The sequence below is a fragment of the Talpa europaea genome (assembly GCF_964194135.1).
Source record: "Talpa europaea genome assembly, chromosome: 9".
Taxonomy (NCBI): Eukaryota; Metazoa; Chordata; class Mammalia; order Eulipotyphla; family Talpidae; genus Talpa; species Talpa europaea.
In genome coordinates this window covers 63,839,046-63,862,415 of record NC_140076.1, presented here as the reverse complement: position 1 = coordinate 63,862,415, position 23,370 = coordinate 63,839,046, and the positions used below count along the sequence as shown (strand labels likewise).

Sequence of the window (23,370 nt, the reverse complement as noted above, 5' to 3'; positions counted from 1 at the left end):
TAACACCCAGTGCATGCTGTGGAAATAAAAGTTTTTAAAACTGAGAGTATCAGGCAACAGAAACAACTAGCTTTGCCAGGCACTGCTGGGAGCTCTGACTTTTAAGGATAGAGATTTATACCCTGTGGAGTAGTTCACCTTGACTTGCCCAAAAATATTCATAGTTTCATAAAAAGGAGTAAAGGCCAAGGCAGATTTGTGCAGAAAGTACTCTAAGACTAGAGAGTGGGCCTCAAGAGGTTTAAGGTGCATTTACTTGTCTAGAACACCTTCTCCGAGGGGTAGGGATATAGGTGTTGTGGGTAGAAAACCAAACAGATGAACACCACAGGGTCCTGGAACTGAGAGAGCCCTCTGTAAACATCATTATTCAGATACCACTAATTCTGCCTTTGGACAGAACCTAGGTTTCATTCCTATGCTCAAGAAATCGGTTTCCCTTAATTATACAGAGCCATTAGAAGAAATATCAAGAGTTTATTCATTCATAAACATTTGCTGAATGCAGCTTTATTCTTCTCTTATGACAAAAATAACTCATACCATCAGGAAGCACTCACTTGTAAAGACCTGTAACACATATTTGCCCCTCCCCCCATTATTGTAATGCTCTCCCCCAAATATATAAATACATATATATATATATAAATACATACATAAATACATTTTATTCTGTTTGAAAATCAAAGATCAGAAATCTTAAATTATAATAGTAAAGACTGCTAGGTTTTCTCCTCTTGGTGAGATTTATACATATATGGAGAATCAATAATATTCCCCTAAACATAGTTTATGACCAAGGGCAAGTGGTGGTCAGACAGTTAACACCTTGAGAATTGATGAGCCAAGCCCTGTGAGAAATTCAGTGCCCTTTGGCATCATTCAAATCTGTAGGTGAAGCTGAAGGAGTATTGGTTTCATGGATAGAAAAGCCAGATTTCACAATTATATTACTGCCCTGTAATGACCATTATGAGCAGATAATGAGATTAAGACAGGCATTAAAACTAAGTTTTAATATCAAAAAACTTTAAAATTTTGTTCTTTTTAAATAAATGATACTACTCCATGCTGGTAAGCATACAGTAAAACATGTTTACACCATTCTAGTGCAACTTTTGAGAACATACTTTGACAAAGAAAATCAAAAGGCATAAAAATCTATACATGCATGCCGACCTGGAGTTGAACGGAAGGAAATAATCACAGGTATATTAATATTTGCCCAAAGATGCAGATGCTAACAATGTGATGGCTATTAAATTAAGTTCCAGTCATAGTCTAAAATGTTTGACAGTGATTGGAAATGTTACAGAAAAAATATTTAATAAATGTGGCTAAGCACAGAAATATATTACAAACCTCCATGTAGAGTATGATTTCAATTTCAGAAAAAAGTTATACTTGTGTATAATATTGACTAAGGTAATATCTAAGTGCAGAAATTCAGATCATTTGTATTTTCTTCTTTACAACTTTTCTATATTTTGTAAATGTCCCACAATCAATATGTGCGACTTTTATAAACAGAAGGGATATTACATATAAGTAAGAATTCGGCTTCTTCAATTATCACTGTGTGACTTTGGATCTTCAAATAACCTCTCTGAGCTCCAGGTTGATCACCAGTAAAATTACATGTGTGATTTGTACCTTGTAAGATGAATGTGAAGATCAGCAGCAAGAAAAAAAGCTTAAGTATACCTTCAAAACTACAAAGAGATCTCAAATATAAGAGGTCCTTTTTATCACTGTATCAGATAAAGAAGTTTTTGTTAAGTGCTATGGTGGTTGTAGCACAGGCTACAGATGAGTGGAAAAAACACCGACACTGCCTTTGACAGCCCAGAAATAAACATGAAAGAGTATGTGCGTCTATTCGCATGGGTGAATATATCACACTGCACAGCGTCACGAGATGATGCATTTCTGCATCTCAGAGTCTCAGACACTCTCCTCGGACCCATTTATATAGAAGATAAAGTATCTTCTCCTCAAAAGAGAGGTTATGACTGTCTTGAGTTTAGACAATTGCCAGTACAATCTTTATTTTCAAAATTTTAAATATGTAATCTCAAAATAGTCCGCACATCTCTCAGACATCATGAAAAATTCAGAACCTCCAGTCTCTGGAGGGGCAGGCATTTCATATTTAAATATTGAGGCCAGGCTTCCCTGGTAATTTCTTGCACAATTGAAATCTCTTGATTTTTTTAAATAGTTTAAGAAGTCACATCCATTCTGGCAGGCAAATCCCTGAACTGTGTGACTGAAATGGCCAGAGAAAGGGCAAGCACTGGGGTAATCCCAACAGAATCCTGTACTCTGGTTGAAGCCATGGTTGAGGCACTGCCTCTGCCCCTAATGGCTGCACCGGGTGCCTGATGTCAGGCTCACCAGACCGTGAGGCTTGACGCCAGTCAGATCTATGAAGTCGGTGGCCTTTGTCCTAAATGCCTACAGCATCTATATTCTCCTCCTTCCCCTACACTCATATTTTTGTCCATAGAGTAGGGTCACTAAAACCCAGAGTTCAGAAAGTGTTTGTGAGACCGAATGAGAGAGTGTGTGTATTCACTCAGCCAGCTGGTCACCCCTCATCACCTCTGCTAGGATAATCTCTCTCACGTGCCTGCACATGCTCCAGGATCTGGGGTGCCCAGGCATCAAAATTCTGAGTACCAAATTCTCTTCTTGGGGAGGGTTCCTCCTCTTTGGCAGGGCACAGGGTGGGTGGAAAAGGTGAGAGCTCTGGCCTCCAGAACATTTTATGGTAATATTGTATAGCACTTAGTAGATGCTCAAGGAATGTTAGTTTCTGTTCTTCCCTTCAATTAGCTGCACCTGTCCTCTCAATCTGCATAATATACTATATTTCCTTTATAGCAGGTTCTACTTAGGTTACCTTAATGCATATAGCAGTATTTGATGTCTGGAAAAAATAATAGAAAAAATGTGCTGTATTGACATGTACATGAGAATAAAAGCAAAAGGATGAAGGAGAAAGGTAAAGTCATGGGGGAAGAGAAAGGAAAATGGGGAGAATGAGTTACCTATGCATTAACGTTATTAATAACACTGAAATCTGAGACTTAGTACATTATATTCAACCTTCTACTTCTCTAGAAGTTAAGGGAACCCATGGGAAGGACAGATCTGGCTGGAACAAAATGTGTTGAATCATTGAATGCAACAGAAGAGGGGACATGCCATTTTCTGTCTCAGGGTGATAGCTGTTGATAGAATTTAGATGTCATCCACAATGGCCAATGGTTTTAGCTAGACACAGAGAAGGAGAAGCAGCGGCTTCTTGGCTTCTACAACAAAGAATTCAGTTGCAATTCTACAAACATCTACTTGTAGCCCACATGTTCCAGAAGTGGGTGATAGAGGAATAAACAAATCATGTACCCTGCTCTCAAAATATGCTCACAGTCCAGCATTTTGTTTGCTTGTAGAAAGTTCTCTGAACATTTCATATTTGCAAGTAATCAGGGCATGCAAATGTTTTACCAGCTTAGCATAGTTTCTCTTGGTCTACCAAAGAGAGGGGAAAGGTACAAGCAGTAGCAACTGTGAGTAAAAGATAACAAAAGTCAGAGCATTAAATTCATCTTACTGTTGACCCTAGAATTACATATATATATACATATATATATATATATATGTATACACACACACACACACACACGGCACAAAAGAATAAATGATAAGAAAGTAAAGCAGGAAATCAAAGAAGTATTTTGCTCCAGGCAACATCTAACTGTTGATGTAAAACACATTCACACGCCAGTTTCCTTGTTTTAGCTGATGAACCAGAGTGGTTTAAAAAAGGGGGGGACAGAGCACCACCCCTTACTAGCTGAGACATCTTGGCAATTTACTACAATTCCCTGAATCTAAATCTTGTATCAACAAGAGAAAATACCTCTATCTTGCAAGGTTTATATAAAGATCGGCTAGTTCATTATTGCTTTCTACCCCAATGGAGTATACTGAGCTACTAAGAGACTTGGTCATTTATACAAGTATGAAATGAGATATATGGAAAATAATGTATACAAGAAGATCTGAGACACTGGGAATGCTGTTACCCTGATCATCACTGTTGCTGCTGTCATTAGAGTTCAAGCTCAGGCAGTGACAGCAAACTCATAGTTCTGTCCATGCTGCTGTCCCGTGGCCCCCAGCTCCTCAGGTTCTGCCATACACACTTGCCCAGACACATTTCCTCTGAGAGGTGGATTTCACCAGGCTCCCAACTTGACCCAGAGTCTCCCCTTCTATGATACACATTTCTGTACTGTATGCAGAACGAAAATGCTGCTCTACCCTAGGCCACCCCCAAATATTTGTGAGACACAAAGAACCATCTCTTCTGTACTGCACCTACGGCCTCACCATTTCAACACAAACAGCTCCTGTAAAGAGCATCGTCAGAAAAACAAAAGCATCTATTAAATAACCAAGGCGCAGTCATGGAAAATGAGTTTTAAATTAAAATTTAAAAAAATGCATGCAACAGAAAAACAATAAACAGTAGAACCCATCTAAGGCAATCAGCTATCGGAATAAAAGCAGAAACACCCGAACGGGCAGCTCTGATTTATCCAGTGTAACAGCCTCTGGAATTTGGATGAGAATTTTCACAAGTGTCTTTCTCCATTACTCTGCTGACCCTCAAAACCACAAGCAGCTCCCAGAGCACGTTAATATTTGTGATTTACAATGCACATATGTCATAGCCCCTTTGCAAGGACAAAGTAAGTACAGTGGGGAAAGGCCCTGACCTTGCTTTACTTGTTTCTTTTTCCACTGCACTTACACTTTCTAACAGAGTGTATTATTTATGTGTGTCTATTGTCTCTTCCTGTCTCCCTCCATTGGAATGTAAAAACTACCAGGTGAGGACTCTTGTTTTGTTCACCAAGCAGGCACCTCCCTGAGAATACTCCTGGGGACAGACTAGGTGCACAGTGAATATACGTTGGATGAATAAATGGATAAAAGTGTAATAGCAGTGCTGGTCACGTTACCAAACCTGCCTGAGTCTCAGTCACCTCATCTGTGAAGTGGGGACAGTAAGATGGAGCTAAGACTCCATGAGAAAAACCTGCACGTGAAACACTGAGCATGGTGCTGGTAGTGAGTGCTCCGCAAATATTAATAGAAGCAACAGCTAATTTGACTCCTCAGAGCTGAATACATCTTCAAAGTTCACAGAATCACAAAAAGCCTTTCTACAGGCATCCCAATGAGCCATCAAAGAGCAGTGACTAAAGGGTCCAGAGAGAAGAAGCAGAGATCTTCAGGGGGTGCTTATGCCGCTTACTCCACGTGATCAGGATGAGAAAACTAGAGGATTCGTTCCTAATCATCCAGCACAAAATCTGTAAGCTACAGGTTGTGGGCCAGATGCTTCTTTTTATCAGAACTCGGCTGCACTCATTTATTTACATGGTACCTTTGGTGGCTTTCATGACACTGTGGCCAATGAAAGTGTAGGGAGAGACCACCTGGCCTGAAAAGTCTTACTATCTGGTCCTTGGAGCAAAAGCTTGCAAAATGGCCCTCAAGTTTTCAGATGAGGAAGTGAGGACCAGACAGCAGGCAGAGGAGCCCTACCCAAGGTCACACTGCAAAGTTCACACCCCTTCGGAGGACCCAGTTGCTGACAAACCATCAGGCACAGGCTTGTCTGCGTGACAACCCTGTGGACAGTTTGAATTCTCTCCTCTAGAGAGCAAATGGTGGTCACTTGCTAACTCTGTCCTTGGAGGGGAAAGATGGCACCTCTGGGAGGTGGGAAGAATACTGACTTTATGCTGTGCGATGCTGGGGCCAGTGCCCAGGCTGGAGCAATATATGGGATATTTGGCCTTAAGCGAGTCCCTTAACTTATTTGGTTCTCAGTTTCTTCATCTGTTTAGAGGTAATAATACTACTTTCTTAGTCAAACACTTAGGGGATTGCATTAAATGAGATCCCACACGTAAATAAGCACTAGCGCAGAAAATATTACTTCTTTAAAAAACAAACTTGATAAATTGGCTCACAAAGGGAAAAATAATACATTTCTGAGTTTACCAAATCTGCTTGAAAACATTCATGATCTCACTTTCCAGAGCAATATCAACATCCTTCATCCTCTGTCATGAAGTATCCCCTGCCTAAATTATCTTACAGAGGCAGCTTCCTGACAGTGCCAGTTCCTAAAAATACATTGGTTTTGAGCTATAAATTGATTTTTTATTATGATAAATTAAAATCCAATATCATCCAACAAGACACTAAATGTACAGAGACCCAATTTTTTCCCCTTAGATGTTCACTCGCTTTGATATTAAAATGGATCTGGGAATCTAAACACTGAAGCAAAGGAACCCATGGCATGACTGTAAGACAGACAGTAAAGAGGAGAGCAAGGCAAATATGGAAATAGAAGGCGAGAAGAGGACACTGCCTATTTTGTGGGAATGACTCCAGTCCATCCTGAGGGATGTGCAAGCCAAGGTGTTGTGAGTATATCTGCTGGTGGGGGGGGGTCTCAGGAGTCCCTCCTTTTTGGGTTCCAGGTTTCTTTGTTGTAAATGAGTGGGTTAGTTGATGCCCAAAGGACCTCCAAGCATTGACACCTTTGGACGAGGTAACTGATTCATGAGCATCACTTCTCTGTACTCAATGCCTGAGTGGCAAACTCAGTAGCTTTGATAATGGAGCATCTTGGATTTCTAGTATGTGGTATAGACAATCAACATTTTAAATTGAATTTCACTATTTCCTTTTTCTTTCCTTCACTTTCTTTCAACTATCCCTACCAGACTGTCTTTCCTCCTTTCTATAATGTCCATTATCATTTTTGTCACCTGCCAGGACATATGCTAGATATAGCAATGAATGAGACAATTGTGAGAAATAAATATTTGCAATTTGCATGTCACTTGATTCATGGTGTTTTTGTTAGAGCAGCTCAAACAGACTGAGACAGGTATTGTGCATCAAGGATTCTTGACCAAACCACCTGGGTTTGAATCTCAGCTCTGCCACTGTTAGCTATGCCACTTAAATTATTGAGACCTCAGTTTTCTCATCTGTGAAATGGTGATAATAATGACATCTACGTCATAGATTGTTGTGACGTACTCAGCATGCTACACATAGTATAGCAAGTAAATGCTGGGTCAGTCAAATAAACAAATCCAAATCATATGATTGTGGGGTCATATCAGAACTCAGATGCACATTACTGGCCTCCAGTGTACAACAGAGACTTATGGTCCAGAAGTATTCATGATTTTTATGTGAGAAATTTATAGTAATTCATAAAATTGTGAAAGAAGATATGAGAGTCAGTAGAGTTCCTTAGAAAGAGATAGGACTTGAATTAGGGAAGGTCTGTGCTGAGCCCAGAACCAAGTCAGGACATTCCCAGAACTGTTTCCACATCTGCAAATGAAGATGACATCAGTTCTGCCTTGGCATCCACTGGCTTGGTTTGAGTACCTAGTCACAGATTGAACTGAAGCCATTTCTTCTCCTGATTAGCTCCTACTATTATTAAAAACAGTAAATTTACATGTGACATTTTCTGCATTCTCACTGATTTCCTTGACATATTAACAATACTAGGTATCTGAACATATGAAGAGCTTTCAATATTGATTTATTCCCTGCCACAATCTAATAATAAAACAAAAGTTACTCATACAAGGATTGATATCAAGAGCGCTTTGAAATTTAAGACAAGGTGTAAATTGCTGCAAAGGGTCTCTTTAATTGGGATCAAAACATTTTTGACAGCTTTTGAATTTTAAAATTCTAGCTATTGTCACGTTCTGCAAATGTTTCTTTTCTTGGTTTGGGAAAAAAAAAAGTACAGTCAAGCTTGAGAGCAGGAATATTTTAGACAAGATAAACAACTAAGATTTGTCACTCCAAATAACAAAGACCCAGCTCCTTGATATGTAGGACAGAATACTTAGATTCTTATCCTGCTCACTTCAGTTGGTCCCCTGCTGGGCGATGACAAAGGTTTAGTAAACTGTTCCTGTTCTTAATCTCAGATGCAGGGTTTGAAAAACCTCCAGTTATCTAAAAATAAATCACATCGATGGGTATGACTTTAAGGGAGAAACAGAATCAAAACACTGGTTTTGGAAATCAACCAGGATGTGACTTCCTCTACCTACCTCCCTTCCACAATTGCCCCGTCACATGGCTATTGCAAGGACAGTCCCGGTGACGGGGAACACATGTGCAGAGGAGGTGGTTCACCTAATGGTTGAACAGCTCTGGGACACAGACGGTTCTTCCTACTGATAAATTATTTTATTTAATGTAATTCTTACATCACTTTTCATTTTTGCATGTATGCATTTTCATTTTGGTTATATTCCCAATACAACTCCCACCCCCTTTTTCTGACCCTAATCCCTCTTTTCCTACCCCGCCCCTCACTGTAGTGTGTCTCTGGTCTACAGTAGCTTGTTGATTTTGATTTTTACTTTATTGCAATTAGTCTTTCTCCTGGTCCCTTATTTAGGTTTCCTAAATTCCTGCTATGAGTGAGACCATCCAGTATTTTTCTTTTTCTTTCTGGCTTATTTTGCTGAGCATGATCCCTTCCAGCTCTATCCATGTTGCTGCAAATTGCATGAGTTTATCTTTTTTGATTGCTGAGTAATATTCCATTGTGATAAATTGAAACTTCCCCTTAGAAACTTCCATCACTGATGGTGAATCCTCTCACCCTCCCAGATATCTGGCCTGTACCCTAGTTCTTGTATGCATGAATAAATAAAAAATCTAAAAAAAAAAAAGAAATTTCACCAGTCGTGGTTCCATTCCCTGAGATCCCAAGAGCAATTATCTCCCCTACAACTCTGTAGAGAGGAACACTATTAATGTGGGATGTCCTGTTCTCTCCCCATCATCTCTGCTTCAGGCATAAATATGTTCAGCCCCAAGCACCAGCTTTCCCTGGACTCGTGTTGAGGCATGTTAAGAAGCGAAGGTTGCAGAAACCAGATGCCAGAGGCCTAATGTTAATCAAACAGAACTGGAGTTGACTACGCCAGACAGAAAACATTGAACTCGGCCTTCTTTTTGATTTTCCACTAGGGAACTGACATCCTTTCCACAAAGCCAAATGGCAGTGAGTCGAAATAGTGATTTTACTGTTTTGTCTCTTTTTGTCAAACTAAAGAATAAAATAATAAGGTTTGGTGGTGGTATCTTTCTTTAGTCACCCTTGAGTGAGGATTTAGAAAAGGTAAATGAAGAATGTCAAGTATCTTTCCTCATTAGTTAAAACCTGGTGGCTGGGACTGTAATCATCTGGGCACAATCTATTTGGTGGTGTGGGACATGATGGAAGACAGAAGCCCAATAGCATAGTCCTCAGACAAGATAAAGCATCTCATCCTTTGCCTCACTCGTGTCCCTTGGTTTTTACCACTTGTCATGGTGACTGACACACAAGGAACTGGGAAGAGATTAGAGATGATGACATAATACTGGGGCATATAAATCACTGGAAAGTATCTCTCAGTTCAGCTTGATCCACATTACTTAGTGCCTACAAAGGATGCTGAGGGATCAAAAATAGCCTCTAAGTTTCTGTAAGCCCAAAGCTGTCTGTCTCCTGGGCATTACCCCAGATCCCAAGAGGTGACATCTGTGCTGAAAATCCTGGCTCAGCATAGTTTCCAGTCCCCCAACACCCCAATCACCCACATCAGAATATGGTTTGATTTGCTTACATCCTTTATAAAACTGTTCATTTTAAAACTGAGCATAGGTCTCCAAACTAATGTCTATCCAGGAAAAGGAAAAACTTCCTTGTTTTCAAAAAGCATACTTTTATTAAGGGAAGAGAGACTGACATTAGGCTCTTAATCTTGCTGTATCAAATACTTTTACCACTGCATACTTGTGCCCTCATTATAAACTTCCTTCTACCTCCAGATAGGTAAACCTTTTTCTACTAGATCAAGGTCAAGTACATTGAGTTTTGACCCAGTTCTGCCTCCTACATGCTGGGTGAGCTTGGGAACATCCCTTATCCTTACAGATAATAGGCACCACGATTAAGTGAAGAGACACATGCACTAACCTGCCTGGATTCTAATCCTGTCTTCACTACCACTCACTTTCAGGAAGTTACACGAAGTTTTCTGTCCTTGATGTCCTCAACTATAAAGGGGAGATAATAACACTATTTTCCCTTTACAGTTGTTGTGAGGATTTGGATGTGTTGGTACTTATAAAGGGCTTTTGCATGCCTGGCACATAATACATACTTGAGGAAGGAATTATTATTATTATCTCATAGGGCAAATGGTGAGGACGGAACAAAATAATGCATGTAAGGGAACTAACGATCACACCTAGTGTACTCAACAAATGGGAGTTATAAGCATCAGTTTTTTATGGTGGTAAATGATACCTAATATAAAATTTACCATTTTAATGAGGTTAAAGTGTACACTTCAGTGACAGTGAGGACACCACAGCGTGTGGGGATGGTTTTTATTTTATCCTAAACTGTACCTAAAAAACATTAAACATCCTAAACTCTACTTATTATTCACTTACAGCCTCCTCTCCCCTTCACTAGCACCTACCATTCTACTTACACCTTTTCCAGTTTGACTCTGCTAGGTATCTTCTATAAGTGCAACCCTACAGAATGTGTCCTTTTGTCACTGGCTTGTTTCAGTGTTTATCCATGCTGGAGCACTGGTCAGAACATCCTTCTTATTGCTGAACAATTTTTTTGTTGTTGTTGTTTCTCCATCTTAATATTGATATTCCTGTCCATCCTTGATGGACACTTTGATTGCTCCCACATTTTGGATACAATGAACCTGGATGCATAAATATCTATTCTAATATTAGTTATTCAGGAATAATTTTTCCTTAAGAAAACCTATTTGCACTGTTAATTATCACTCTGCTACCCTGTATGGTATCCAAATGTGAGTCAGAACAAAAGCGAGAAAATAATAATGGAAAATGACTTCGGCTAAGTAACTTGGCTAGTTGAATATTGTTTATAAAGAGAAGTTCAAAGGTGGCCTTTGTGGAGGTATTTTATAAGCTATAAAGCACTTTCAGGAATAAAAGAAAAACAAATCCTGTCAACTCTCGCCTTGTTGACAAAACAGATCCTAGAATGTTTTTCTGTTCTTCCCTTACGGTCAACGAACGGGATCAACAATGTCAGGCAAACTCTGGGGATGAGCCTGGGAGCTAATTGCTGCTGGGAGGTTGATGAAAACACAAACTACATCTTTGGAGGGTTCAACAAACATATCAGCCCTTACATTTCCTGGCCATGCAGTGATAGATTTTTTTTCTAAGATTGAGAACTCCATTTATTCCTTTTGATTACAGCAATTGCAAGGTGCCACAGGTTAAACTCAAGAGAGTCTGGATGCATTGACCGAGTCAAAAGACCTACATGTGTCTCCCTCTAGGACGCATGTCATTAAAGTTGCCAACACAAAGAAATTTAACTTAAACTGTCACATTACCCACTGCTCTTCAAAGCTCATCAATCTCCCGTTAGATTACCAGGGCTGTGTGACACTTTTATCACAATTACACTATAAGAAACACGGTGCAGTCACACTGTGGCCAAGCTAGGGAAGCCTGTCTTTGATGGACGATCACAGTTGATCAAGTTTGTCAGTTGCTTTATGTGTTTTTATGCTTGTTTGATATTCCTGCCTAGAGAGTGGAGGCTTTTAAGGGCACATCTGTCAATGGATTCAATTTCACAATGCCATGTGATTCTTTTACTTACCCCTGTCTTCTCATCAAAGATTTTGATTCCTCCAAAGGAGATGGTTAAAAAGATTTTCTGTTTGTGTTCTCCTTTGGAACGAGCGCCAGCAACAACGCCCTGTTGAAAGGAAGGACATGGTTTTTACTGTAGTGTTTTCATTTGAAAATTCCCTCTGGTCCCAAAAGCGTGTCAGATACCATCAACCAATGCCACCAATCACACACACGCCTTCCCTGAGCCTATCCAGGCTTCCCTGCCCAATGTGCTCACATCTCTATGTTTTAGGGTAGCATTTGTCTTAGCTGCTCTGACACTGTAGAAGTAGATATGTGAACACTGATTCATTTGACTAATCAAGATTTATAGAATACCTACCTTGTACATAGATACTTGATCCAGAATTGGAGATCCCAATATAAACACGGTCTCTGTGCTGAGTTTTATATTGGATATGGTTTTAATCTTTCAAATACAGGCATGTCACTAAATATATTCCTAAATGTGATTTTTATTTTTATCCTTCTGGAAAAAGTTTCATCTGAATCAATTTTGGAGATTAGAAAGAAATGAAAACAAAACTGTTGCCAGCCTGCATATTTCAATTGTGTTTGAAAAAATATCATCATCATAGCTATGTGCCTATGGTTTACAATTTTCACCCACAGACATTTTGCACTTTCCAACACCCTCTCCGTAGCATTCCTGTGCTTTGGAGGCAGGGACCAATCAGATGCATTCCATTTATGAATATACCTGTTTCCCTACTTCTTTGAATTGTTTATATAAACCACAGATTTGTATGTGAGTCAATTAGAAGGTAAACTTCACAAAGTGTTGGGATGTTACCTTTCTTACTGCGTTATCCTTAGTGCCCCAGACAGTCTCTTGTGAGTGGTAAATTAGTATTCAATAGATGTGCTACCCAGTGTCCCCTGAAGTTGTAGGATGCAAATTAGGACACTTACTTTTAAAATTTGCCTCGGTGGGGTCAGTTTCAGACAAGCCTGGTCTTCACAGTAGGGTAGGATAAGGACAAGGCTGTGTCAAGGGATTTGCTCCAGGGCTGTGCTCTCTCTCTGATGGTCAGAGGCTTCCAGCCCCTCATCACTATCACTTCCACAGAGGGTGAGATTCAGCCCAACTCTCAGCATTTAGAGTACAGAGTTTTTTGTTGTAGATGAGTCAAAATGAAAAAAAGAGAAACTCCACTTGCTACAACATGGATGGGACTACAGGAAATAACCCTAAATGAAATAAGTCAGAAGGAGAAAAGACAAACACCAGATGATTTCACTTATACGTGGAATAGAGAGAAACAAAGCAAAGGATCGGACAGAACCAAACTAATAACAAACCCTAGAAGTTTGGTGTGTATGGAATTAAGGCTACCAGAGGAGAAGAGGGAGCGAAGAACAAAGTGTGAAGGGTGTCCAGTGGACTGTGGTGGACTATAGGTGCCCTGGCGGCGGGTGTGCTGTGATGACATACATCTGAAGGAGTATGACCAAATAGATCTACATTATATGCACTGCTGTAAGCCACTGTCCCCTCAAAGAATAAATAAGGAAAACCAAATGGAAAACAAACAAAAATGACTTCATATTTCTAGGAGATAAAAGTAGTTTGTGGTGCTCTCAGAAAAGCAGGTATTCCACACCAGCCCCAGAGACTGACCGGCATCAGTGAGAATAGGTATGTTGAGAGGAACACGGGAGGGATGTTCTCTTAAGTTTGTTGAATTATCCTCCAGATATCCTGGATTATACCACTGGGTCTCTGTGATCTTGGACAAATTAGTTAATTTCTGAATTCCACTTTCCTCAGGTATAAATCCTTTTCTTGCATGCTTGAGAACTAAATAAAAATCTCTGTAAAGCACCGAGCACAATGTCTGGTACTCTGTATAATAAAAATTAATTTCTCCAAGTGAATGAATGGCTATATGTGATTGTGGTCAGCTCCTATTTGGGTACCTTCTAGTAGGAAATTCATTCCCTCATGAGTCGCTCATTCATTCTCAAGAGCCTCTTGCACACTCATAGTTCGGCAGATTGATAGAGCCAGAGAGAATCTGAAAGCTAATTGGTCCCAATTTCCCAACTGACAGAGGGAAAAAGAGATGCTCAGAAGGTGGATGGTCAGCCTCTGGAGTCACAGGGAGTTGGTAAAAATGCTGAGACTCCTACTCAGCTTTCCAGACTCTGTGCAGGGAGCAGGGAATCTTCCTTACACTGTGACCTCAAGATTGCAACACACTGACAGCAGATCCTTCTCCAGTGTTTGCCCTCTAAACAGGCAGAGAGTGACTCACCTCCAAAGTTAAGTCTTTTGTCTCTTCTAAGTATTCTAGGTTCTTCCATGTGCTGCTTGCTTTCCCATGAATTCCATGAATTCACTGAAGGAGATTTTATGGAATATGGTGGACGGGGTCAAATTATGTCTTTGCAAACCCCACTTCTGATCAATGCCATCCTGTCAGAGATGTTTCTGATCCCTCCACACCAAACTATATCTTTCTTCTTCACTTTTCCTCAAGGCACTATCACCACAGACACATATATTTGTTGATTTCCTAGGTTTGCCAAGTATGACAAAAGCTCAACTGTGCATGGGATTTCATTCTATTTGTTCTGTGTGCCCAGTGTAGGGAGTAGAGCCCTGGATCAAGAGGGTCCTCTAAAAGGTGAAGGGACTTTCTTTCTTTAGTCAGGCACTGGGCAAGCCAGCCTTGGAATCTAGGGATGCTTGGCTTTGAAACCTGTGTGGTTGGCTGGGTTTTGGAGGAAAGTAACTTAAGTAACGTATGCTGTTGCCCCTCTGTACCTTAACCTTCAACCTCAGGACATGTAAAAGGGAAAACAAAAGTAGATCCAGCAAAAATGAAGGGACTGGAGGACCAAGTCAAAGGGGTGGTATAGTTTCTTGTTTAGCTGCTTCCTAAATGACAACATCATAAAAGAAGGTAGGGGAATGGGTACACCTTTAGTCAGAAAGATTTGTATCAATGCCTCATACCAGTCCCTAGCTTTTAGAATCACTGTGACATCAAATAATAATCATTTCTGGCATACAGTAGTGCTGATGAGGTAAGGCTCCCCTCTGCATCCTGGTTCCTACTAGCTGTCAAAGCCCTGCCTGGTAGAACAGGACTATCCATAAATGGGAAGAGAAAGAAAGAGCAGACACACATGTTCTTGGGGCATTTCTGCTTGGGGCTGCTGGTGGGTAGCACTGCATGACAAATGACAGACAGAAGGACTATCTCCATGGTGCCATCTTGGGAAAATGAAACTCCAATTTTGTCAAGTACGTTTCTCCTGTGAAACAGGACCCTGAGTCAAGCTCTGAAAAATTGCAGGGTCCAGGCATCCCTGCCACCAGCCGGCAAGCCTCAGGATCTCCTCTGCCCCTCCAGATTATTCTGCTGTTATGCAGAACTGAGCCAGGTCCCAGAAACAGCTCTGGTCAGGGAGTGAGAAGAAATGGATGTAGGTGCTGTTTCGGGCTCTGTGCCTATACTAGCAACCTTGGAAGTCACTGTTGGAAACTTGGAAATTAGGGGGCCAGACACATCTGTGGGTCACTACTATATGCCAGAAATTCCCACAGGTTATAATTTAGCCCACACTGTGATCCCAGACCATTAAGAATTGCTTCCCTTCTTAAACATGTGAGGAAACACAAGGCTAGGGAGTCAAGGGACCTCCCCAAACTTAGGGAACTAACAAGACCTAAGGAAAATTCAAATGGTTATTGTTTTGGTTCCCAGTGTTGGTGTTTCATCTATTATAATCCTCTTTAAGGACCTTTCTGAGAAGTATAGCATTAAAAAAAAACACGAAACACTACAAATATGTCATTAATGTTCTGAAAATAGCTGGGTGGAACCACCAGCTCCTAGACCCGGCCATGTAGAGTGCAGGGAAACTGGAAAGTGAAAATAACCACATTTTTTACCTAATCAGAGTGTGCACAATGTCCCAACCTCACTTAGCAAGGTGTGTACTATGCAGGGTGAGCTCAGCAAATAACAGTTATCATGATGACTAGTGCTATTGTTGGTATTAGCAACACCACATGCTAGGCAGTGTGAGAAATAACTGACCCTCCAGTTACAAACAGACAGAGTTCTGACTGAAGAATTCATGCACACTGGCTGCCCCCACCAGTCCATAGCCTTGACACATTCTTGCCCAGTATCTCTGAGAGATGACTACTTAAGTCAGTGAAGCGTGGCTTATTGCTAGGAGCTTAAAATCCAGTTGGGGTACCAAGGTAAGTTAAATGCTGATACAAAACAGGATACACATAAGCATAAACTATTGTTATCACACACTGGGGACTTGGGGATCTGGATTTAAATTTGGAGTTTAATAGATTGAATGAATGATCTAGGGCAAATCCTTTCATTTCCACGAGCTTCGTGTTTCTTCTTTACAAACAGGGGTGCTAATATCTATCTGATAAGATCAAAGAGAAAGTGATCTTGTGTGAAAGTGTTTTGTTGCCTCTACATTAAAACAAGATGATGGCAGTGCTTTGCTGGTGGACAGGCAATGGGGCCATTCATACTCACGGTATGAATCCCTCTCACGGTATGAATCCCTCTCTACCATCCAAGGAAAATTCTCTAAAACAGGAACTTTAGATCCTTTAGGCAATCTTGCAAAAAAAAAAAAAAAGGAAATAGAATATTTTTTTTTAGTTTCTCCTATGGCCTAATTTGTAGAAGTGAGCGTTTTTGTAAGGCTAAGAGGCATTTTGTACTTCTCTGTCTCTTCCTTTTCTGGGCAGGTGGCCAAATGGAGAATTGATCATTTATGTTTCTGTGTTTCCTAAAGAAAAACCACTGGAAGCTGAAATGTCAACATTCTTCTTGGCAACTTGTGAATAATGAAATACAATTTTCTAGGGACCAAGATCCCCTCAACAAGTTCAGTGCATCCGACAAGAGTGTGTTATGGTAGGACTAACTCTCGGGGCTTTGGTGACCTCACAGTTGTGAGGCGTGACAGATGGAGCACTTCAGTACGGGTAGTGTGCATGCACAAGTGTGTACACACACACACACACACACACACACACACAGAGCAGACAGTCATGGTCAGGCCTGGTCCAGTGAGCCTTTGGAACACAGATTGAGTCTTGCCTCACATCCACTTAACCCATGAAGGCAGCTAGCCAGTGGGGTTCCTGGTTAGTGGGTGTCTACCAGTATTCTGGGGAAGACTCATCAAATCCTCTCTCCTCCTCAGCAATCTTGTGGCTCTGGGTGAGAACCAGTCACTAGAGATTTTCTTGCTGTCTTTTAATTAATATTTGTCAAGAGCAAATATCCATTAGCTTGACCATGTATTCAGTATGGAGGGACTTCAGTAAGAATCAAGATCCTGGATTTTACACCCATCCTTGATGAGAGGTCCCCATGGAGAGGCATATGTGGCTTTATCTGAGTGGGGGATTTGAAGATGAGCATGCACGGCTCAGTGTCTTCTGGGAGGGGTTGCAGCCAGGTCTGATCTTCTTCATGAGTCACAGGCTCTGCTCTGGGGCCAGGAAAGGGTGGGGACATGGGGAAGAGCCAGCTCCCCACACTGCAAGCACAATAGCCCATCTCTCCAGGATGCACACTGTGACCTTGTGTCTCCAGAGCAGCATTTATCAATCTTACAGCTGGAATTTAGATTTCTTCCTGTCAGATTCCTTTTTCTGTTTATCAATCAGATTTGAACTTGGCAAAAGCGGGCTCATTTTGGACTGTCCTAGAATCCTGTAAAATCGTGTAATATAAAAAAGGGTATCGCTTCTTCCAAAGTGATATTCTATGAAATCATAATTTTGATGTCTTTTATATTTCTTTCTAGATACCAACTCTTAAAGTTTGCTTATGTAAGTTACACATTTTTTAAAACATAATGGATACACATCTTAAAAGCTTCTCATTTTTAAAAATGATAATCTGTGCAGCCATCTCATGGGGAGACTTAGCATCTGATATCTGTGTTAAACTGCTGAGAGAAAGTGTGTCATATAAATACAAAAAACAGCTGTGATTTATTAAGTGTGTATGAAAGAAAAGACAATCAGAGGATGTTCACAGATCCTGTCTCATCTAACACTTGGAGGCACTGGTCAACCATGGTTTTTTGGGTTTTCTTTCTTTCCACTTTTCTTACTTAAAAAAAAAAATTACCCTGAACCGGTAGTATCCTCACAAAATATGTGAAAATATGAAAATAATGTTCATAATATACCGTTAATGAGAAAAACAGGATACAAATCTGCATCAACATTCATTCCAATTATATTACATACATGAGTATAATTCTTATGATACATAAACTAATACAAACAGACACTTTAAGTTACACACAAAAATGCTGACACTATTTTTTTTTGTTATGGTAGGATTGTGGATTATTTCAGTTTTCCTCATAATTTTCAGTATTTACAAAATATTTTAAATGAGCATTTCATGAATTCTACATTCAGGAAAATAATTAAATTATATCTCTTAAATGCATGAGGTACTTTGTAGACTTCTTGCTAATTTATTTTTTTTTTCCAGAATTAAAAAAAAAAAAAAGACCAGTATATGGGGACAAACTATTCCCATTTATGTATTTTAAAGGCCATTTAGTGACTTTTTTTTTTGTATATTTAGGTTTTCCTAATTCCTTTCTTAGCTATGTCAATGAAGAGATTTATTTAAAACATTTAAAATCAGGGCCTCCCCTGGTGGTGCAGCGGTTGAGTGCTGGGCTGCGAGACTGCCCGCAGCCTCTGCAGCACCGGTTTGTTCCCCAGCTGCCGGCGAGGGTCCCACACAAAAAAAATTTAAATCAGAAATTTCATTGTGTTACCTCCAAAAGCCAATATTTAGTTAAGCATTACTTTAAAATATATTTTCCTGGTATCATTGTTTGGGGGACAAGAATGAGCAAAATCAGCTATTATCTTAAATAGTAATTTAATATTAAAATGTTAAATGCATAAAATTTATTAAAAATTTAAAGTGCAAAAATTTATAATAACACAAGTTGATGTTCTTATACTTCTGGTTTTGCAGGCATTTGTTGCACATTGAAGATAAAAATGAACATTATATGATATTCAAAATGGATCAAAATGGGCCTAACAAAACACCCCCACATAACAGGTGTTCAATAAATATTTGCTGATTATTAAAATCTCTTCCCAATGAATAAATACAGATATTCATCAGTGAACCAAGCAATTCACTAATAAATGATTGAAAGTTTTTCACCACAATGATCATAATCATTTCTTTCTCTCAGTCACAATAGCCCATGGTATTTAAAGGGAAATGTTTGCATAGTACCTTGAGCTTCATCATGGAATCTTGACATAACTTGTCTCCCCGGGCTGCGGAAACCTCATCAATTCCGATCAGTTTGGCTTTGTACCGGACCCCTTCACCTTTAAACCTCTTTATCAAAGTGGCTTCACTGCGATCCTGACCTAAAATCAGAGAAAAGGAGGAGTCAGAAAACGCAGAATTTCAAGCCCCACTGGCTTTAAATATGTATAGCTCTGAAGTTTGTTCTCTGGTTTCACCTACATTCAGCAAAATTAGATAATCAGACCAAGTACAAAAGAATAAAAGAACAGTAATTTTCTGGGAGCAAATTCTGGCTCTCCCTTTTTACTCTCAAGACAAATTTCTTCTTCTCTCTGAGCCTCTGTTTTCTTAGACAGAAAAAAAAAAGAGTTAAAAAGAACTGATCCCAATGGTGCATTAAGATAAACAAATCAGACAACATGTGCAAAGCCACCTAATTCAGTGGAGTTTGATACACACTAGGTATTCAACAAATGATAATCACTCACTAAGAGCTCCTGCCTGGCATTCTTGTTAGAATAGTATTAGCACTGAGCCTCTCTGGCATTTCTAGCATTTAATAGAATGTTGGCCAGGGTCCAAGACTCTCCTTAAACCCAATTCCATGGGCTGTTTTATAGTGAGACTCCAGAGAAATTTCTTTGTATCAAGTAATGACCCAGCAACAATCATCAAAAAATGGTTTTGCAATATCTCTACTGCTAACGCAAATGTGCGAAGAAATAAACTTCCACATTGAATGGTATTATATGTCCATACCTTACAACAGACTTTTCCAATAATTATTAACAATATGTTATGGTGAGATACATCAAACAGAAGTTCAAAAACAGCCAAATAAAGTAAGGACATAAAGTTACTATGAATTGAGTACATATTTCTTGCCAGATGTTTACTTTATCTTCACTCTTTACCACTCAACCATTTACATTTTCCAGATGATGAAGATGAAGGTCATAGAATTAAAGTCATTTGTCAGTTGATATAGTCATGGGAAAAAAAAGAATACATAGGAATTCAAGTTTCTAACTTCATCAAACTTTCATCATGCGAGTCAAATTGGTGAAATGCACATGTGCTCTTAAAAAGCCTGAATGCCCTGGCCTCTTGTTATGCATCTCCTAGAGCATCATTAACTCCAACTTCTGATCCTCCGTCCATCACGCCTTCCCTCATCGATTAGAACCTTGTGGTTGGGGACACTGGAGATAATTCAGCCCATTTCCCTCTATCTCTATGACATAAAAGCTAAGGCCTCCCCATAATGTGGCATGAGGAGAACTTGAGGACATGCTTAAAATGGGAAAAACACCAGCCAGAGTTAACCATTGTTTATGCTTTTCTATTGACAAAACATGACTTGTGTTTCATTCACTTCATTTCTCCAAGCATCTCCTTTGTGCCAGATGCTATTACTCACTGGCAACAGATGAATGAGACAAAGTCTGTGTCCCTGAAAGCTCAAGTATTTTTGGTGACTGCAAATAAAAATATATAGTGTATTATGCTAGTAGGAGGGGACACACTTCAGAGTGAGGCATCCTCATTTTATTCGTGGCTCCCTGATTTGTCAGCTAACTCATCTCCGCTGAGATTCGGTTTTCTTATCTGTTGAAAATGTCTACCCTACAGAGTTACTTTAAGTAGTAATTTAAACGAGCAGCGTGTGGGAAGCACGTAGTCACATAGTAGGCTTTCTACAAATGGTAGCTGCTACCAATATTAACAGTCCAGTAAATGCTGTATGTAGAAGATACAACACTGGGAGAAATGTCTGCAGAGCCAGGTGTGAAGCTGTGATTTACCATGTTTAGCCAGTACCCCCTCAGTGACTCTTAGCCAAGTCTATGAGTAATATTCCAAAAAGCAAATGTAACAATGGATGTTGAGTCAGAAACAGTCATCAAGGCAAAAATTCCGCCTCAGGATTCAAGGACTAAAACTAAAACAAAGCAAAAAAATTGGCCATGACACACTCGATGCTGATATCCATTGTAGCTCAGCAATACGGCCTTGGGCCTACAGGTGACGGCTCCCCGCGTTACTATGTAATCCTCGTAAGTGGTGGCCTAAGGTTTGGTTTATTTCTTAGAAGGTTATCTTATTCTATCACCATTTCTGGTTCTTCTTTAATGTCGCCATTTTAGTTAATGATATTATCCCTCTTGCTATTTGGAATGTCCTCCAAACTTTAATTACGATGACAATACCAAGAAGCATTTCTCATGTATCTACAAAGCACATTACATGCACCGCCTTATTTATTATTTAGCCTCATAAATAATCCTAGAGGTACCTACTATTATTCAGATTTTATAGAGGAGGATCTAAACTAAGGGTTTGAGAGGTCAAACAACTTTTCGAAACTTCCTAAGTGGAACCTAAGTCCACACCTGTCGGATTCCAAAGCCCAGGCTTGTGGTTTGCTTTTATTCTGTATTTTCAAATCTATTCTCTTAACTGCTATGATTAATTGCTTCTCTTTTACCCAACTTTCCTAGAAAACCTCATCTTTACCTTGTACAAAACTCCCCTGGTGCAAATTTATTGCTACTCAATAGATTGGCAGCAGTAAAGCTCCATTGGAGAGACAACTTGGAAATGAAACAAACAGCTTTGAGCATCCACATCATGTCAGGAAAATGTCAATGAGTCAGATGCAAAGACATCCTGAAGAAATATCGGTCAGGGTGCAAGCTCTATTGAGGAGGAGGTGTCAGAAGAGGAGGCAGAGCCAGATCAGGTGAACAAGGGCAGAGATTAATAAGAAAATATTAGGCCATTTAGAGGAAAGTAGGGAGCCCCATTTAGATTAGGACCCAAGGCTAAGCTAATTTGTATGAAGGGCACTTATGCAATAGATAGTAGAGTTTCTCATTAAATGCTCCACCATTAAAAGGGTAATTTTTCATGAGCACATCTTGACCAAGGTCTCAGTTGTATTAGTTAAGAAATAAATAACAAGATATCAGAGCCATAAGGCTGTTTCATCAGAGGCACATACAATTTGAAGGTGTTAGGGTGAGGGTCAGTTGTCATGCATCCTACGTTGTCATGAATCCTCAGCCTATTTTGCCAAAAGCACTGCTGACTCTATGCTGCAGAATGGGCCAGAGAAAGGCCACGTGGTTAAGGAAAATCATCAACATTATCACTATCAATGAAATTTTATAATACCAGTCACTGTGCCAAGAGTTTTACATTTAATTCTCTCATTTAATTCTTACCCTGCTCATGAGTTAGGTTCCTCCATGAGTCTGTTTCATAGAAGGTGACTTCAATACCCAAAGCCTACACAGAGCTTACAACAGAGCCTGAATGATGACTTTATTGAAATATAATTTCTGTATCATTCAATTTACCTTTTTAAACTATACAATTAAGTGTTTTAGTCCATTTATAAAGTTATGTAACAACTGAAATGGGTAAGGGGAGCTGAGCTTTGCACTCCTGGAGACTCCAGAGGATCAGTGAGATGACAGGTTACAAGATGCTCAGCCACCATGTCCTGAGCAAGGGAGCAGCTGGGAAGGGGGTGGAGCTGAGTAGCCATTTTAGTGAGCCTTTAAAAAGTACAATGCCATTGGACCTTCTCTCTCTTTTTGTCAATAATGTGAAAGGCAACCCTCCCCCTCCCCCAAGCCCTCTAGTGGGGACCTCCCAATTCCTACCTCCCAGTGATGGGGGGAGTCCCAACCTCAGCAGCGTCAGACCTCTAGAAACCACATCCCTTAAGAGAAAATCAGTAGCTGACCTGAAAGTAAGGAGGTCTGGACTCAGGTGTGGGATGTGAGGACACCTTTGCATCTGTGACCAGAGTAAGTCATTTATCCCCCTGAGCATTCAGTCCCCCGTATGATGAATGTTTCATAGAGAGAAGATGGTTCCCCAAAGCATCTCTGAGAGCTAACCAGCTATGATGATATTTAGAACAAATATTTAGAGTCTAACCATGAACCAGATCTGTATGGTAGAGCTTGGCTTATTGTTCTGGTAATCCTGCTGGGCAATGTCCATGTATTTTTATTTATTTATTTATTTTTTAAATTTTTATAGAGGCATTTTTATTTATTTGTTTGTTTGTTTGTTTTGTTTATACATGCACTGGGTACAGTCAGAAGCGCGGGAGGGTGAGAGAATTCACCAGAGCCAGAACAGGGAGCAGAGCAGGCAGAAGGACCGAAGAAGTACACTGCTGAGGGGAGCAGCGGGCGGC

At 40.0% G+C, this 23,370-nt stretch overlaps 1 protein-coding gene across 5 annotated transcripts in view; it reads right to left on the bottom strand.

Moving 5' to 3' along the window:
- Positions 1-23,370, bottom strand: part of DAB1 (DAB adaptor protein 1) — a gene marked incomplete at both ends in the record, with an annotated part of 269,283 nt that overhangs the window by 118,270 nt on the left and 127,643 nt on the right. For all 5 annotated transcript variants that reach the window (XM_084243621.1, XM_084243619.1, XM_084243622.1 and 2 more), the window contains 2 exons: positions 11,810-11,908; positions 19,134-19,273. In XM_084243621.1, the coding sequence (XP_084099747.1) occupies positions 11,810-11,908; positions 19,134-19,273 (239 nt within the window). The remainder of the gene's footprint in view (positions 1-11,809; positions 11,909-19,133; positions 19,274-23,370) is intronic.